Here is a 19,400-nt window from a genome sequence, read left to right as displayed (position 1 = left end):
CTCCCAGGAGTTTTCTTGGTCATCACAATGACTGAGGAAGAGCAAAGGCCAGGGTTTCTAGATATCCTGCATCTGTGACACAAATGCTTCTGAGGAACTCACATGACGAGCTTATCATGCATCTCACACAGTCACAAAAGTCAGGTATTTCTAAAACAAAAACCTAATTTACAATGATCTGAACATAAAACCAAATTCACAAATTATTTTTTGTTTGTTTTTAATGTACCATGGGTTCCCCCTCACCCTCCAAGTATAAATACTGTATAAACCAAGGATGAATACATAACTTTGTTTTGTCTGGATCTTTACCATTTCTGGAAATCAAACCATCAATACTAACAGCATTTGTGGTGTTTGCCTTGTCAATAGTATCTATCAGTTCAAATGTTTAGCTACTGTGTTGCATGGGTCACTTAAAAAACACCTAGTCTATATGTCTTTCATTGAAGTCATACCATACCATATACAAGTTGAAAAGCATGCCATTTTACTGTTTATTCCTTTTTTATTTCTTCTTTGTAACAACTTAAGGCAATTTATTTTTATATTTTAAACTTGTATGTGTACATATGTATGTTACCTATGCATTTCAAAATGGAAAATACAGTTATTACAAAATTTGGGTCTAACAAGTTGCTCTAACTTACCCAATCTTATTTTACTTTCTGCTTGAGGCAGAAGGTATCCTTAAAATAATAATAACCCTGAAGTGAAATTAACCATAAACCATTTACTTTATAGTATAAACTGTTACAAGCCCTGGATTGAAGACTAAGTACTGCTGTCCAATTTGGGTTTGAGACATGCTTCAATCACTTACCAACACTGTGATCTTGGGCAAGTTTCCTAACCTCCGCTCTTTAGTTTCCCCTTATGTAAAATGGGCATTACATTTTGTAGGTTATTTGGTTGATTCCATGGCAATAACCTATGTGATTACATATTCATTAATAGCCATAAATTGCTTTTATCATTTATGTTATAGAAAGGTTTTGAAACCCTAACCTACAATTTTTAAGAGACTGAGAGTCTACGAAGGGAAAAAGATCGGAGTTCAATGGGGCTAGAGATTTGCATTTTGTTTGCTGCTGAACTCCTAGTGTCTAGTGCCAGCACACAGTAGGCAACAAATACACTGAATGCACTAGAGAACTTTGATGAGACTTTACGCTGCAGAAAACCAGTAAGGATTTAAGGATCACTTATTTTATACTGTTTTCTTACCTGTAAGAATCCAGGTAACAAGTCTGCAAAATGTTTGAATAGAGCAACGTTGTGTTCATTTGCAAGTATAAATGCAGCTGTAGCTCTGGCAGATAATGTCCTTATCTAAAGTGAAGACAGTAAAAAATGTCAAACAGGAGAAATTTTTGATGGATTCAAGTTCAAGATTTCTTACTCAAGATGAAATTTTTCATCAGTAACTAGTATTTATAAAGTATTAAAACTAAAGATAATCTCCAAGTATAGAAATTTCTTTCACAAGTTAAAGGTTATATTGAATTAGGTGTTAATATTAATGGAATTGGAATTATTTACCGATGGATGTTCCTGATCTTGCATACACTGAACTAACATCCGTTTGATAACGTCTAAATAGTGCTGCTGTTGGTTCCCAAAAATTCCAGGAAAGTTCCTAAACAAGATCCAAAATGACATTATATTTCAGTAGTGTCAGCCGGAACATCTAATGTTCTAATCTAACCTTAAACATCAGCCCGACTCAAGTGTGCATTAACCTTGAAGGCTGAACATCATCTACCCATCCTCCAAGCAATCCTCTTTTGGGGTTTGGACAAATGGCAACAAGCAGAGCAGAAAGGATTAGGCTGGAAGCAGGGGCAATCCAGGTGCGCGCACGCTACTCAGCAGCCAATTCCAGCCCTACAATTTATCCTTATCACCCTGTCTCCACAGGAAGGTGACCTGGAGTACAGGATAGGGCAAAAGCAAGTACAACGTTTCAGATGGTAGCTGCAGTAACCACACTGCCTAATAATCTGCTTGTTTAGTCAGTGATCCAGGTAGTCCAAATTCTGCTCTGCTTTAAATGTGGCTAACAATTACACTGAATACTTTTAACTAATTCTCTTCTCTGGATTACCAATATAGGTAAGATACATTTGACAACTGACGTGGAAAATGGTGTAATCTCTACCCTTATTCTCTTCTGATGCTCAAGGTAGATCGCATTTTAAAAAATATATAATCTTGAAATGTTGTAAATCCAATTATATTTTTAATGTAGAACTGTCTGATAACACGGACAAAATTTTTCTTAGTGCAGATACTCGTAATTCTAAACTTAGACCATTTGCTTATAAGTATATAGAAGTTTATTAAAATACTGTACTTTATTAAGTCTGGCTATAGAAGACCTAGAAAATAATAGGGATTCACCAGCCTTTTCTTTCTTCTTCAAGATTTCATCATTATAGTGGTTTTCTAAAAGACATATTTATATTCAGTACTGTGTTAACCTCTAAATAAAGAAGTAACTGTCTTTCGTGGAATCATACAAGACAAAGGAAAGAAAAAAATTGTAGAGAACGCTTGTGTACAAAAAAGGATTATAATATGAAATTAGAAGCTTTATGTTTTTTCAGTTTTACTTCCAACACAAATACAAAGCTCATCTAAAGTCATTATTTAAGTCTAAAAAGTCAGACTAAAACAATCAATTAAAATGTGCTTTTGCACATTCACGACAATTTTTCAGGAAAATTAGATCCATGTATGTACCAGAAAATGTGAAGGGCAGCTTCCCGCAGTCCCATATTTTGAGAGCTGACTGAATCAAAAAGGAACTTCAAACCTTCAGGCCACTGGTTGTTGCCATCCTCATCTAAAAGTAAAGAGATCCAGGCATAAAGTTTTGAAGTCAAAACTTCAAAAAATGAAGGGTGAATCTTTTCATTTCATACGCCCCAATGTATGTAATAGAAAATGTTACACGCTATGTATTTAAAAAAAAATCCTAATCAGATTAGGTCCTTTAACCATAACATGGCATTCTAATCTTGTAAAAAAACACCCATGCTTTTGGGTTATGTGCTCAGACACTGGCTATGGTTATTTCTAAGGAGTGGGATATGGAGAAAAGGCAGCACTATGACTCTATGATTGGCTAAATCTTTTATTTATACTATTGCTATTAAAAGTTTAAAAAGTAGGCATAGTTAATATTTGTTATCAAGGTCCTGAAGCCAAAACACTGTAAAAATTGCCTGCAAACTGGAGAAGATCTAGGAGTGGGAATACCAGGACCCAGAGCAGTACTCATGCTATCAAGGTGTTTATTTTTAAATAAGATTTTAAAAAACAGAATTTCTGTGGTACTTTGAAATAAAAGTGAACAACCACAAAAATCTGTACCAGTTAAATGACTTACCAATTATATTGTCACAAAGAACTTTAAGAGACATAGAAATTACAGATAAGTTATGCATGTACTTTTTAAAAAATGTCCCTCTATATTTGAACTTTTTTGAAATGACAAGTGTACATTGCCACAGCTGACATAAAAAAAAAAAAAAAAAAAAAAAAACCAACCCTAATCAGTCCCTTTAACATAAAGGTCATGCTTGGGGGTCAAGAGGGAATGAAAAATAAAAATCTATGGAGAGACCATTTTGAAACATTTTAGAAACCGTGCATTATTAAATGATTTTGAATTAGAAATGATATGTCACCTATAAAACTTTATACCTGCACATTTAAAAAAAACTTTAAAACAGATTCCCTAGGCTACTTAAAAAAATTCAAAATTAAGGGTTTCAGTGAGTTTTGAACTTATTTAAAATAAAAAATTTAACACATTTCCTACTTTTAAGAATTGGTTAATATCACTTAGCTGGGGCACCTGGGTGGCTCAGCGGTTTGGTGCCTGCCTTTGGCCCAGGGAGTGATCCTGGAGTCCTGGGATCAAGTCCCACATCAGGATCCCTGCAAGGAGCCTGCTTCTCCCTCTGCCTATGTCTCTGCCTCTCTCTGTGTCTCTCATGAATAAATAAATAAAGTCTTAAAAAAAAAATATCACTCAGCTGACTTGAACAAGAATTTTGGCAATACTGGTAGTGGAGATTAAAAAATGAGTGTCATACCCTAATACTCCACAATTACACTAGGTATTTATCCAAAGGATACAAAAGAGCTGATTTGAAGGGGTATATGCACCCTAATGTTTATAGCAGCATTATTATCAACAATAGCCAAATTATGGAAAGAGCCCAAATGTCCAGATTGATGAATGGATAAAGAAGATGTGGTAATCTTGGAATATTACTCAGCCATCAAAAAGAATGAAATCTTGCCATTTGCAATGATATGGACAGAGCTACAGTGTATCATGCTAAGTGAAGTCAGTCAGTCAGAGAAAGACAAAATACCATATGATTTCACTTATATGTGGAATTTAAGAAACAAACAGATGAACACAGGAAAAGGGAAGGATAAAAACAGAGAGGGAGGCAAACCATAGACTCTTCACTATAGAGAACAAACTGAGAGTTGCTGGAGGGGAGGTGGGCGGGGGATGGGCTAGATGGGTGATGGGCATTAAGGAGGGCACTTGCAATGAGCAATTTGGTGGGTATTATACTTAAGTGATGAGTCACTAAATTCTACTCCTGAAACCAGTATTACACTATATGTTAACCAGAATTTAAATTAAAAAAAAAAAAATTAGTGTCATGATTTATAACCAATGATATTCCCATTTAGCCTTATACTTAGTGGGGCATCCTTTTCAACCTTTAGATATACTGTATAAATGAACTGAGTTTAACATCGTATCTATTGGGGTGCCTGGGGGGGTGCAGTTTGTTAAACATCTGACTCTTGGTTTCAGCTCAGGGGTAATCTCAGGGTTGTGAAATTTTTTTTTTTTTTTTTTTTTTTTAGGGTTGTGAAATTAAACCCTGCACTGGGCTCTGTGCTCAGCATAGAGTCTGCTTAAGATTCTCTTTCCCCCCTTCCCTTGTCCCTCCTCCCTTTGCCCACGCTCTCTAAAATAAAGTTCACTGAAAAAAACATATATCTGAATCTGTCAAAAAAAGTAACAAAGCATATTCAATCACGTTAATATTTTTAATATGACCAAAGAGGGTTTTGATTATTGGTAAAATGCATTTTTAGAGATTTTCCTTTTATTTCACTGTTTAAAAATATTTTGAGGTATTTCATAAACTACACAGAATAGTGGTATAATAGCCTATGTGCATAATTTACTAATACACAAATGTAACAATAAAAGCTCCTGGAGTCCACTGATTTTTACTTCTGTTGGTAAGTTTAACCTACAAAGTAAGTTGTAAGTTACACTGTGCTTTCCAAACTTTCCTGATTAAGGGGGAAATAAAACTGACAATTTTTAAGCAAATTACAAAACTATTTCTCCACACAGATGTTCTGAAAACCAGCAGGTACATATTATGACTGTACTTCACAAACATTTTATTTTTGGCTCTAAAGGCAGAATCCATGATCACTCTCATTTTGAACAGAATAAATAGTACTCAGGTACTTGTGAATCTTTCTTTAAAAAGATGCCACTTAAAAAAAAGGGATATATTCATTTTCTTCTACAACATAATAATGAATGTATCGCATACACACCTATTAAATTCCTGGCCAACTCTGCAGCAATATCACAAATTTTTTTCCTCATGCTAGACTGGGTTTCCATTTGAATAATCATCAGTAGTTCACTCTTGATGGCAGTCTGAACATCAGAAGGAAGAGTTGGATAGACTTCATCAAATGCAGAGGACAAAAGACGTCTTAGGAGAACAGCAGCCATTTGTCTAGCCTATAAATGGATAACAAGGTTAATAACTTGGTGTCTTACAAGAGAAAAAATTGCCAACAGACTACATTCACTCCACCATTGATGGATTTTACTATTCTATTTTTACAATTCATTTCAAAAGCACTGTTAGATTTTTTTACAAAACAGGTGAAATAAATAAAACTCTCTCTAATCACATTAGCCTAGTGTACAGAAAACGCTACCCAAAAGCTATTTTTTATTCATAGCTAAGGAAAAGCCCTTGAACCCATCAGGTCACAAATCAGAAACATATCTTAGCAATGATGAACCTGCCTTTAATTTCTATTTGTAATACCTTCTTTTAAGAAAAATAAATGTTAATATAAACTGCAAACCCTAGAATGCTCCTTTCCTACTTCTCCATCTGGCTCTCTCATTCTAGTGTACCTACTAATATTACTCCCTGGACTATCTCGTTGTTTCACAGCCCTTTCATTAGCCTCTTAGATAACATGCTATCATATCCATTTATCTTTATGCTTCATTTGAGCAAACAAACATTACAAGCTCCTAATGCCTGAAAGTGCTAATCAATTTCAATGTGTATATTCTTATCCCATTTAAAACCTGTAGAATATATTTAAGTTTGGCATTTTCTGTAAAATATTCCCCTTTAGATTATCCAAAGACAAACACCATTCTGAAATTTTATCATATTAAATCAACAGGCCTTTGAAACTATTAAACCAATTTTTCGTGTTTTCTTTCATTTCTGGGCTGCAGCTCATTATCACTATAATCAGTATGGAACTGTGGCCAACAAAAAAAGAGTTAAGCCACACAAATAAAATGTGCCAATTTTTTTCTCAAGTCATTTTTCACTGAATTTTTTATTTGAATTACTTTTGGCATACAGCAAACTTTTAAAGAAATTTTAATGCTCTAGAAAGGATTCAAAATGGTTAGAATCTCTAATCTCAAGTTTACGCAATTCTCACACTTACACTAACAAGTATGAAGCCAGTCAAGATCCTGAGGCTAGTTCACAATCATCTAATTCTTAAATCAAGATTTAAAAAAGGTTCAACATAGGTTTTTAAAAAGAAAATTCGAGAGTTTTTTAGTATTATTTATTCTTAGCTTTAAAATTTGTTTCATAGCTAACTTGATTCAAATTTCAAGATTTAAAACAGCCATTACTTTATGTTTGTTCTTCATATGTGACATTCATTTTGAATTAAAGAATATATTACGAAGGTGAAGAAGCGCCTTCTGTCATCTATTTTTAAAAAGTGGGGCACTTTTATACTGTTTTCTAAGCATTGCCACAGAACATCAAATTTAAACTGAGTACAAGTCAGGTGCAATACTATATAGCAGTTTAGTGTGACTTCATTTTCATCACATTTTAATATTAGTAAAGAAGTCTTGCTTTAAAAATTCACTTAAAAAAACAACAAAAAAAAATCCCAACCAACTCTAAGGCCAATGTGGGGCTCAAACTCATGATCCCCAAGATCAAGAGTCCTATGTTCTATCAACTGAGCCAGCCAGTCTTCCTTCACTTTACAAATTCTCAATTCCATGGTTCACAGAGGTGAGACTAGATTTCTAGACTTGGGATATTTTGACATTCACTTAAGACTCTATATATAAGGATATTACTTTGGGGAAAAAAAAAAATCCACTGTTAAATGCATAGAAAAGCAGTAAGAAACAACAAATTTAAATTTGGTACAGTTATAAGGTCATTTGCTGAAAACCATGATTTATAAAGGATTCACCAAAGTGTCTCTTTATTCCTAAACATCTTTAGCACATATTCTTTGCTACCTTAGAGATTAGACAGACAATACATATTTTCTCAGAAAACATTTGGCACACATTAAAACACTGAATTAAATTTCCTCCTTCAGAATGAATTGTTTAAAGGAAGAAATTTTTTTTATAGCTACAGAAGTCACTTTAGTAAATTCTTATGTAATTATTTAAAAACCATTAACTTAAAAAAAAAATTAACTTAAATATCCTGGACATATCAACCTGACACGGAAAAAAGAAATTTCATTCTAAATATAGGGTACTCAAAAAAACTAACTGCAAAGTATCTTTTAGCAAATCTAAGTTCAAAGTTCTGGTAACGTCTATGGCAACAGTTCTCATTACCCATGTAGACCCGTATCTAATAGCCAACTTGTTTTTTTTTTTAAAGATTTTATTTATTTATTCATGAGATAGAGAGAGAGAGAGAGAGAGAGAGAGAGGCAGAGACACAAGCAGAGGGAGAAACGGGCTCCATGCTGGGAGCCCAAAGCGGGACTCAATCCCGGGACTCCAGGAGCGCGCTCTGGGCCAAAGGCAGGCGCCAAACCGCTGAGCCACCCAGGGATCCCCTCCAACTTGTTTTTTAAGAATGTCATAATCTCAAATATTAGAGTAGTACCTCCTCAGCAGCTGTTGTATTTCTGATGGCTTGTAAGAGGAATGTGATCTTTGACTGGCCTGGGATATTCTCATAGGTTTCCTACAGGAAAAAGAAAAATGTTTAAGGTTAGAATATGTTTAAAAATGTCATCAGCACACCAGTGGAAAGAAATGAAATGAAGACTGGGAAAGATTCATGCATGAGAAATCATGCTGTTAAAATTTTCCCCTACCACAAAATACACTTCAGCTGGTTGGAAAGAAAAGATGTCCAGAGAATCACTTTCAAGCTCCCTTCTACCTTTAGCTTTAAGATTTTTCTAATGCACGCGCATTTTCCCTAACTTTGCTTCCCTAATGAACAAAACTCAAGGCCAAAAGAGGGCCAAAAAAATCTTCAATGTGACCTGAGCTACCATGCTGTAAAGTGCTCACCTAGTATCCCTTTACATCATGGAAAACTACTTATCTTGTCAACATTTTCTAGATCAGAAGATGTAGAATTGGGTTCAAGTTACCACTACTTAACAACCAACAGAAACATATCTCAAATGAAATAAATCCGAGAAAGGGAAAGAAAGTATTCACATTCCTTATGCTACTTTTTCTTTCAAGCAAGGATTATACTAAAACTTATATACATAAATAAATGAATATGGCCAGGAGAAATTTGGCCAAGAGACTTTAATATAATTCCTTTAATATCATTTTAATAATCTAGAAAACCAGGTTTTGTGACTCAGGGCACATCTTTCCTTTCCCAATAATAATGTAAAACGAGAACAAATTAGTTAACAATAAAAAATTGACACCAATTAAAAGATGGATTGTCAGGGTGGATCAAAATATAAGATCTAAATACATGCTGTCTACAAAACTAAATTGAAAAGAAGTATAGATTCATGTGCACATTTAAGAATTCTAACAATAGCAGTCTTGGACTGTGGAAAATACCTTATTCTTTGAAATATATTTGGAATTGTTTTCCCCAAGAAGACTCTTACCTTTGACCTTTGTCTGCTCTCTAAGAGTCACCACCCCTATAACCTACTTTGTTTCTCTGGATAGAAGTCCCAAGGACAACAGATGAAACACAGTGTCTCCTTGAATCCATCCATGTCTACCTTATTTTAACTTTTACTAAGTGCTCTGTGGCATCCCTGAGATATTGACAGATAAGGAAATAAAGGCTCAAAAGTTAAATGACCTGGCCAAGGTCACATACAATAAGCAACAGAAACAACTCTGGTTTTCTGAGGTCAACTGTACTTAAAATCTCCCTAGCACTGAATGCTCTTTCTGTGTTTCACTCCTGGGGTCTGTATGACTCCGCCAACCAACCAGTTCTATTTATGCAGTGCTACACGGTTTTCAAACTTCTCAAATGTATCTTAATCCTAAGAACACATGTGAGGGAAAGGAGAATTCAAAATCTCCCAATAACCTTAGGTTCCTCTCAAATACACTAGCACGCAGGAACACAACAACGCTGAAAACTGTGACAAGAATTAACAGCTGAGAATATCGGGGTACCTCGGTGGCTCAGTGGTTGAGCATCTGCCTTCGGCTCAGGTTGTGATCCTGGGGTCATGGGATCGAATCCCACATCGGGCTCCCCTGTTGGGAGCTTGCTTCTCCCTCTGCCTATGTCTCTGCCTCTCTGTGTGTTTCTCAAGAATAAATAAATAAAATCTTAAAAAAAAAAAAAAAAAAGCGGAGAAGATGGTCTGAATTTCTGTACACAGAAATGAAGTAATTTTATGTAGAGATATTCTATGATTGCAAAAACAGAGATGTACCTTGATTTTTCTCACTTAATCTTTATGAATGCAACTCAAAGGCCAGTATAGCCTTTTCATTTAAACACAGTCTCTCACACTACAATAAAAATGTCTTTTTATCCTTTGTACCTAGCCTAGCCCCTGATGCACTGCAGATGTTATAACTTTTTACCATTTTACTTTCCAGTGATCTAAATCAAGTTTCAGAAAAAAAAAAATTCTTTACTGAACTATCACTCTCAGAAAACCTTGCCCAACTGGGACTAATAGCTTGACAGTTATACTATGCTAATTCTAGTAGACACTTAAAAACATTTAGGTCAAATACTAAACTCTATTCCTTAAGGAATTAGAAGTCAATGGAGAGAGAGAGTTTAGTAAGAGTGACATCTGACTCCTGAGAGAGGGTTCTCCCCATTTGTTACGTTCCACTGTGGCAATCCAGATATAGTATTACATTTACACCGTAACTTTGGTTAAGGATAATAGTTTGGCAAAAAAGAACACAGCCTTAAAACCAGGTTATCAGCCTAAATAGAGTTCCACGAAGATAGGGATGGTATCTCTTTCTCCTTGTATTCCTAGCACCTAGCATATTGGAGTGCAGCAAATACAAAGTATATACATAAAGAATATATATAAAAATATAAAGAATCTTTCTAAGAATATTCCTAGCACTAAGCCAGGCAGGTTCAGTGAATGCTGCCAATGTCATGGCAAATAGAATTTCAATTCCAGGGCAGCCCGGGTGGGGTGGCTCAGCGGTTTAGCACCGCCTTCAGCCCAGGGCGTGATCCTGGAGGCCCGGGATTGAGTCCCACGTTGGGCTCCCTGCATGGAGCCTGCTTCTCCCTCTGCCTGTGTTCTCTGCCTCTCTCTCTCTCTCCTTTCTGTGTATTCTCATGAATAAATAAATAAAAATCTTAAAAAAAAAAAAAAAAAAAGAATTTCAATTCCATTTGGTTTCACCATGCACAATCACACAATGTAAAGCAGATTTCACCTCCCCTTTCATGTCCATAAAAAAATGCTAGTAAGCACTCATTTCACTCATTCCATAAATATTCATGGTAAGCCTACCTTGCATATGAAAAGAGGGAACAAGTTTTACCTAACTACAACTTTTACCTAGTAAACACCCTGGTTTCTCAAAAATCAAGTATATTTTTCAGTATGTTATTCTCCTCCAATTAAAACCTCATTAATGAAGTTCTATATTAAAATCAATGAAAAGGGCAGCCCCGGTGGCTTAGAGGTTCAGCACCGCCTTCAGCCCAGGGCGTGATCCTGTGAGACCCAGGATGGAGTCCCATGTCGGGCTCCCTGCATGGAGCCTGCTTCTCTGTGTCTCTGCTTCTCTCTCTCTGTCTCTAATAAATAAATAAAATCTTTAAACTCAATGAAAAAGTCAATGGAAAAAATAAGAATGCAAAATCCATGCATATGATTAATAAAATACTTAAGCTTATGTCATATAAAATGTCTTGTCATGAATGCCATGGACATTCAACTTTGTATTACCTGTCAACTGCTTATTCAATTGTTTATTCACGTTAATCATTATATTTTGAGACTTGTGGCATTGAAACAATTTTTTCAAGCATCAGAAACATTTTTTATAAAGTTAAAGAGAAAAATTCTTGAAGATTTAACAGAAATAAAATATAAAGCCCACCAAATGGTTTATACAATGGAAGTTTAAAAACTTTTAAAAGTTCTGAAGACCTTCAATGTTTTCAACAGTAAATTACAATTAGTCTTCTACTGTACTTGATTTCATGTTTGAATACAAAACAAGTCACCTTACTCAACAGTCTTGTATTTGTATCAACTAAGTATTTATGAAATTACAAAGATATTTACTGAGATTTTGTCAATTCTTGTTAAAAAAATTTCTATATTTGCTATATCAGACTTTATTTTTTTTATATATCAGACTTTAATACTCAATTTAATTTAGTTTGATTACTTATAAATAGCTCATTTCATAAGGCAAAAAAAGGGGTATTCAAGTATCATTATATGCAGCTTTTTATTTTTCAAATAATATTTTGCTTTTGTAAGCAGCTCTATTTACAGTCCAGCTTTGTGTTATAGAGAGACTAGGAAACTTCCCTTCTAACATTTACTTTTTTTGGTGTCAAATTAAGAATTTTCTATTAAAAAAAAAAAGAATTTTCTATTTTATGATACTTAATTTACATATTAGTGTTTCTGAGATATACAAAGAAAGCAAAAATGTGTTACCTGAATGATAGGAATAAAGAGAATAACCATAACAGTACAGTTGATCCTTGAACAACATGGGTTTGAACTGCATGGGTTCACTTATACACGGATTTTATTTTTTATGAATACAGGACGGTATTGGAATGTATCTTCTCTACTTATGATACTTTTTTTAAAAATTTTTTTAAATTTATTTATGATAGTCACACAGAGAGAGAGAGAGGCAGAGACACAGGCAGAGGGAGAAGCAGGCTCCATGCACCAGGAGCCCGACGTGGGATTTGATCCCAGGTCTCCAGGATTGTGCCCTGGGCCAAAGGCAGGTGCTAAACCGCTGCGCCACCCAGGGATCCCTGCTTATGATACTCTTAATAACATTTTCTTCTCTTAGTTTGTTGTAAAAATATAGTATATAATACATACAACATACAAAATATGTGCTAATTGGCTGTTTATGTTCTTGGTAAGGCTTCCAGTCAACAGGAGGCTGTTACCTAAGTGTCTGGGGAGTCAAGAGGGTGGGGGCTCCTGTCCCTAACCTCTACGTGGTTCAAGGGTCAACTGTACTTTTCAATTGTTCTTTATGAGAAAATGTGCTGAATGCTGCTAACTATCCCTAAAGTGATGGAAGTGATAAAAAGATTTACAACAGGCACCAATTGGAATTCAAGCTGAACCAGACACTGGTATTTAGTTCAATAGAAGAGAGATTCCCCACTAGGCTTGACAATAGAGACTTAAGCAACTGGAGGGAAGAGGGAGAATTAAACTCGCTTACTAATTACAATGCTGTTCTGCTTTGCAACACATGGCAATTTCTATTATGGGTTGGGATTAAGAACTTATTTTGGTGAAAAATTACCCCCAGAGTTAGCAGAATGCACTAAAATGTTTTTATAGGCATCATCACATCCCTCTGATAGGAGTGCACATTGATGCAACTAATCAATGCACATTACTTCCAAGGACAAATGCTACTTTTTAAAGTATTCCACAAGCAAACCCAGCAAACCCAAGTCCGAAAAGATTGGAATGCTTGTACTCCTATATTTAAGAGGACACTGGAAATCTTAACGTCCATTCGTAAACGTGCTGGTTGAATAAATAATACATTCATATGATGGAATACTGCGTAGCTGCTTTAACAAAATCTCTTATGTGGCAACTTGAAATACTTTTGAGTGAAAAAATCCAACTTGCACAACAGTATGCATATGAGAGGCTCATTCACGTAAAAATGCAATGTATACATATGCACTTGTATTTTCAGGGACGACTCATAAGACACTTAAAAGTTATCTTCGGGGAACGGGATAAAAAAAAACTATTTTGCACTGTTTCAATTTTTACCCTGAACACATATATCCCATGTATACTACATGAATTAAAAAAATCAGTAGACTAACGGTTGTTCAACATGCTTTTTCACCCAGAACTGAACATCCAATACAGTGACTTCATCACGTATCATAAAACCACTCAGTGCAGCCAGCATATCCTAATCTATTCAAAGCAAATATTAACTTTGTGATTCTGAAGACATCTATGAAATTCAGGAGGACAAGCTCCCCCCCCCCATATCATTAGCTACACGTAAATTTCTGCTTTGTAAAAATACCCGAACATCCTTCACCGAATCTTGTAAAGATACTCAATCACGTGGGGGCAGGGACCTCTCCATGTGGCCAAGTTGGAAGACAGGTTCTGAGAGCGCACTTCAAAAAAAAAAAAAAAAAAAACAAACAAAAAAACACTAGACAGCCCCTGCCCTCCCTTCTGGGCGTCTCACGCATCCCTCGCGGTCTCAACACTGACAGCGTTAACATCAGTCTTCTGAACCAAGTGGGGCTTGCTGCTACTTGGTAAAGGAGCTTGCAGAGACCCCTGAAATACTGTCTCCTGAAAATAAGTCTACTCAGAGCTCCACACTTTGTGGAGGCCACAAGCCAGAGGTTTTAAAAAAAAAAAAAAAAAAAAAAGGAGAGAGAGAGAGATTCAGGTTAGATTTAATGACATTAAAGACTTAAACATAGGGTGGCCCTGGCCCACTTAAACAACGGAAGTCCCAGGACATCGCAGTTAGGAGACCACAAATCTCTAGAGATCAAAGCACAAGTGTCTGAAGGAAGAATAAAGTAAGGTGGAAGGTGCTTGGACAGAAACCCTCAAGGCAACTTCACAAAATTGTGGCGGGGCGGGGGGAGAAGGGAAATCCAGCTTCCGAGGTTGCGAACTAGACCAGAGAAAGAGGACCACATGGAAGTAAGTAGGAAGGCAGGAGGGCAAGACACACGTCTCGGAGGGGGGGGGGGGGGGGGGGGGGGGGGGGGGACGGAGGGAAGCAGGGTGACGGGTCAGCAGCCGCCCGGGGTCGGGGCGCCGCGGGGCCAGGCTGGGTGGAGACCCGCCAGCAGGGCGGGGGAGGCTCCCGCCGGGAGAGAGCGGGAAAGGGGCGAGGGGAGCCCGGGCCCGCCCCGCACCCCCCACCCCCACCCCTCCCCGCCGCCCGCTGCCCGCCCCGGGCGGGGGTCGCGGGGGTCGCGGGGGCCGCACGTGTGCGCGAGGGGCGGCGGGCGGCCGGGGCCGGGAGGGCCCGGGGACACGGCCGGGCGCCGCGGGCCGCCTCACACGTGGGCTGCGCGGCCGCCGCCCGGCCCGGCCTGCGCCGCCACGGCTGGGCGGCCGAGGCCCGGCGGGGCGGCGTCGGGGGAAGGGCGGCGCGCCGGCCGGGGCGCGGCGGGCTCGGTTACCTCTGCCTGTTTCCGGACCACATTGTCGGGGCTGAGCAGGTTTCCCAGGAGCAGGTAGAACTGTTGCTGCTCCGCCGCGGCCGCCGCCATTGCGCTAGGCGTGTGAGAGAGAAGGAGGGAGGGGAGACAGGAGCCGTGAGGCGCGCGGGCGGGCCGGCGGGAGGGCTGGGGGCGGGCCCAGCGCGGGGACCTGCACCAGCGGCGGCGCGGGGCTGGGGGGCGGAGGCCGGGCGGGAAAGGGCGGGGCAAAGGGGAAAGGGGAGGATGGGGCGGGGCCTCGCGACCCCTCACCCCGCCGCGGCCCCCAGCGCCGGCGCCTCATTGGCTGCAGGCGCGGGGGGCGGGGCCGAGGCCGCCTCCGCCGGGGCCGCGCCGATTGGCCACGCACCCCGCGGTGCCGTCACTGGCGAGGGGCGGCGGGCCGCCGGGCTGGTCGCGGGCGAGGCGGGGCGGGGACTGTGCCGGCCAGCTGGGGCCCGGGATGACGTCGGGAGGCCGGCGGGCGGGGCCGGCGGGCGGGCGGCGCAGAGCCGCGCCGCGGGGCGTGAGGTCCGGCCGGGGAGGTGGGGCCAGCGCCGGAGCGCGGGAGATTTCGGCGCGGCGGGCTGGCGGGCAGCCTGGTCCGCGGCGGGAGGCCTGCGCCCCCGCCCCCGCCCCAGCTCCCCAGGTCTCGGGGCCCTGGACCCCCACCCGCGGGTTCCCAGGTCAGACCCTCCGAGCTCCCTCCCGCAGGACTGTGACTCAGGCCGCCCCTTCCCCACGCCGCGCTCGCCGGTGACTCACACCTGGGGCTGGGCGGCTGGAGGGGAGCGGGGTGACTCAGCCCCGGCCTCTCCCCTCTCCCCCCCCCCCGTCCCTCCCCAGCCCGGGGTCGTCCCGAGCTGTCCACGCAGCACACATGCCTCCATCCCCTCCCCACCCAGGATCCGAGGCTATTCCCCCGGATTCCTCGTTTTGGGGTCCCCGTTGTGTCCATGATGGGGAGAAGCCGAGAGAGAGGCAGACCCTCCCTAAAGCAACACTGGTTTGCAGGGCTGATCTAAACGTTTATCGATTGCTACCGGTACCCAGGGGCCCAGAGACCTGATTTGGCAGAGACAATACGTCCCATCTTCCTTTACTACAGAGCTGCCCAGATGCCCAAAGCTGTGTTCGGATCAAAGGGCACTTCCCTTGAGCCCCTACCGAGCTAAGGGTGATAGTAGAGAAAATAATTCTTTTTTTTTTTTTTAATTTTTTTTTTTATGATAGAGAGAGAGAGAGGCAGAGACACAGGCAGAGGGAGAAGCAGGCTCCATGCACCGGGAGCCCGACGTGGGATTCGATCCCGGGTCTCCAGGATCGCGCCCTGGGCCAAAGGCAGGCGCCAAACCGCTGCGCCACCCAGGGATCCTCTTTTTTTTTTTTAAACCTCAAAAGGACACTGGTAGGGAGGAGGAGGTTCCACGTTGGGTGAGATGGAGAGTACTACACTTGTGGCAACCTGTAGGGAATTTAATTTCCTGTTGACTCTCATGAAGTTCTGCTCTCTGAAGTCTGCGTAAAACATTTGCTTTTAAGTGAATGACTTTAAACCTTCGCTGTATATTAAGAATCCAGGCCACTGGGTCCAGAATCTGGGCCGAGGCCCCGGGATGGCTATGCAATTGTGATTGTCGGCCAAGATCTTTTAGAGGATTCTAACCCGATTGGTGGGGAAAACTGGCTTAGGAAGTTTGAGCTGTGGCAGTGATGATGAACTCCCTACAAGAGGTCCGCAGGCCTACCTTTGTGCAACTGATGCTTCTTAGATGTGACGCTTCGTTGTTCTGAGGACACATTATTTATTTGAAGATAGACGATATGTAGATTAGTTTGGGGTAGGTTTTTTTGTTTGTTTCTTTGTTTTTTGTTTGGTATTTATTTAGGTCAGTGGTGGTCATATCCAGATTTTGAGGAAGCTTTTCCCTCACCCAAGATGATTAAGATGTGGGGAATTTCTTATCAAAACTGTTTTATGTCTAGGTTACCAGTGAAATAAGATAAACTGCGTAGAGGCTTGCTTAGGATATGGCCTGACCTCCAGTTACTTTTTAACATCTGCGGTGGTATGTGTTTTATGGGCAATGACTCTGTAGATTACATATGTTTGTTTAATGATTATTAAATAATAGAAATTCCAATGTAAGTCTACAAATATGTCAAGGAGCTTGTTTTTTGTTTTGTTTTGTTTTAAAGATTTTATTTATTCATGAGAGACAGAGCGAGAGGAGGGAGATGCAGGCTTCCTGCAAGGAGCCTGATGTGGGACTTGATCCCAGGACTCCAGGATCAGCCCTCAGCTGAAGGCAGACATTCAATCACTGACCCACCCAGGCATTCCAAGGAGCTTATTTTTTGGTGGGGCAAAGCACAAACTTATTATAACCTGAAATAATCAGGTTACAAATAAAACAAGTTAGTGGTGATATCAACTGCTAGAATTTGAAATGTCAGCCCAGCCTTATTTTTAATATTGTAAGTATCCAATCAAAGAGGAAGGAGATTTTTTTAAGAGTAATGAACAAAGAGATCCCCAAATGGGAAAAATTCCTATAAACTTGGAGTGGATATCAGCCATTTGGACAATTGAGACCGGTTTTGGTGTCCAGGAAGAAGCCCCAGTAGGAACTGCATTTTCAACAGCAGGCCTGCCAGTTTGGAGAGTTCCTAATGTTCAGCTTTCTGGGAATTTATTGCCCTTAGAAACTCATTTCCCATGGAGAGAGTCTTATTTGTTTATGAGTATTGTTTCCCCATAAGAAAATACTTAGATATTGTATAATGGCAGCCCACGAGAGTATAGGTTTATTTCCCAAGGAGATTGATGGAAGGTAAAAAACCTTGAACTGGAGTTGAATGGATTTGGATATTTAATCTCTTACTACTTATGTGAACTTGAGTGAGTACTTAATGTCTTTTAAGCCTCAATTTCTCATCTGTAATATGGAATAATAATGGTTATGAAGGTATAATATTAATCACAAAAGTTCTGACATTAAACTATAATTGGAAATGAAATGGAGTGGTAGAAAACTTTTAAGTTTTGCTCGCTCCTGATTAGCTGTCATTGCTTTGGATGGGTTAACGGAACAGCCAGCACCTGATACCTTTCACTTCAGCTTATTAGACCTGACACTACTTCCGGGGCATATTTGCTCAGAGCATTTACAACCCCTTGTGAAAAAGGGTGAGGTTGGGAAAATGGAAGACTGGAAGTTTTTCTCAACTGGGACATGAAATCTAGGTAGTTTAGTTTTTTGTTTCTTGTTTTTTAAGATTTATGTATTTGAGAGAGAAACAGAGATAGTAGGAAGGAGCAGTGGGAGAGAATCTTCAAGCAGACTCCCCGCTGAGCACAGAGCCTCAAGTGGGGCTCCATCTCACAAACCCTGAGATCCTGACCTGAGCCAAAACCAAGAGTCGGCACTTAACTGACAGAGCCAACCAGGTGCCCCGGTAACTTGGGATTTTTTGATGTGTGTCAGAAGGTACTGCACAGCCTTGTCATGACCTACTTATAATAATACAGGAGGCAAGACTCCTTAACGAGAGAGCACAGAATCTTGTTTAGGTACTGCTCTTGGTTTGATGGGTTCTCATGTTGATGGAAGTGGCTGGAGAAGTTAGGTTTGGAAAACCCCTGTGAAAGCTTCTCTCAATTGGAGTAGAATTTGGTCTTGTCTGTCATTTCTGGTTTATTGGATGCTGAATGTAAGTAAAACAAGATTCTCCCTAATGAACAATCTGTACATTTTTAAAAGTTGCCACAGGACTCCAAAGGAACCTCAACTACTTGTCCTGGTAATTGTAAACATGTGCTGTCTGTATCACAATTTACAATGAGGGTTAGTTTAAATAAGATGAATGAAAATATTATGTATAACTATACATATATAAGGTGATGGTATTATTTACAGGTGTTTGTATTAATAGTTAACATGGTACAATGAAAAAAAGTTGGCTTTGTTTCCTCATTTGGAAAAGGGGAACAATACTTCTTCATAGGGACATTGTAAAACTTAGGATAATATTTGTAAATGCTCATAGCATAGTGTCTGTATAGTACTCAGTAATTATCAGCTTCTATTAATTAGATGGATTTTAGGGTTAAATAAGAAATAGACAAGTAATTACTCTTAAAACTACATGTGATATAGATGTATGTATCACACTTGTGTGTGTATAAAGTGCATTTGTATATTTTCTATTAGTCACCCTCCCAATCATGCATAATTAAATAGTACGTTGACAGGTTAATGGTAGTTAATAGGCATTTGACTGATAAATAAGATTTCTAACTCTAATATTGATGCCATTTGTTGGTTAGAGAAGAATCAGCAAAAGAGCTGAGAACTGTTGAGGAAAGCTGGTTGCTGGAAATAAAATGATGAACTGTTTACATTTCTTCAGCTGCTTTTTATT

The 19,400-nt window shown here is 39.7% G+C and overlaps 1 protein-coding gene across 5 annotated transcripts in view; it reads right to left on the bottom strand.

The window, feature by feature from the left end:
* IPO5 (importin 5) overlaps nucleotides 1–19,400 on the bottom strand; it is a 58,812-nt gene that overhangs the window by 27,835 nt on the left and 11,577 nt on the right. For 2 of the 5 annotated variants that reach the window (XM_038569897.1, XM_038569899.1), the window contains 6 exons: nucleotides 14,958–15,051; nucleotides 8,217–8,297; nucleotides 5,620–5,812; nucleotides 2,746–2,848; nucleotides 1,543–1,639; nucleotides 1,228–1,332 (listed from right to left, as the gene is read on the bottom strand). In XM_038569897.1, coding sequence (XP_038425825.1) covers nucleotides 1,228–1,332; nucleotides 1,543–1,639; nucleotides 2,746–2,848; nucleotides 5,620–5,812; nucleotides 8,217–8,297; nucleotides 14,958–15,047 — 669 coding nt within the window. In that variant the 5' untranslated portion in view covers nucleotides 15,048–15,051. Of the gene's footprint in view, nucleotides 1–1,227; nucleotides 1,333–1,542; nucleotides 1,640–2,745; nucleotides 2,849–5,619; nucleotides 5,813–8,216; nucleotides 8,298–14,957; nucleotides 15,112–19,400 lie in introns of those variants that run through there. The other 3 variants (XM_038569900.1, XM_038569901.1, XM_038569898.1) reach the window with 2 other exon arrangements.

This window comes from Canis lupus, chromosome 22, assembly GCF_011100685.1.
Source record: "Canis lupus familiaris isolate Mischka breed German Shepherd chromosome 22, alternate assembly UU_Cfam_GSD_1.0, whole genome shotgun sequence".
NCBI lineage: Eukaryota > Metazoa > Chordata > Mammalia > Carnivora > Canidae > Canis > Canis lupus.
The sequence above is the reverse complement of the archived record's forward strand: the minus strand, read 5'-3'. Positions and strand labels throughout refer to the sequence as shown.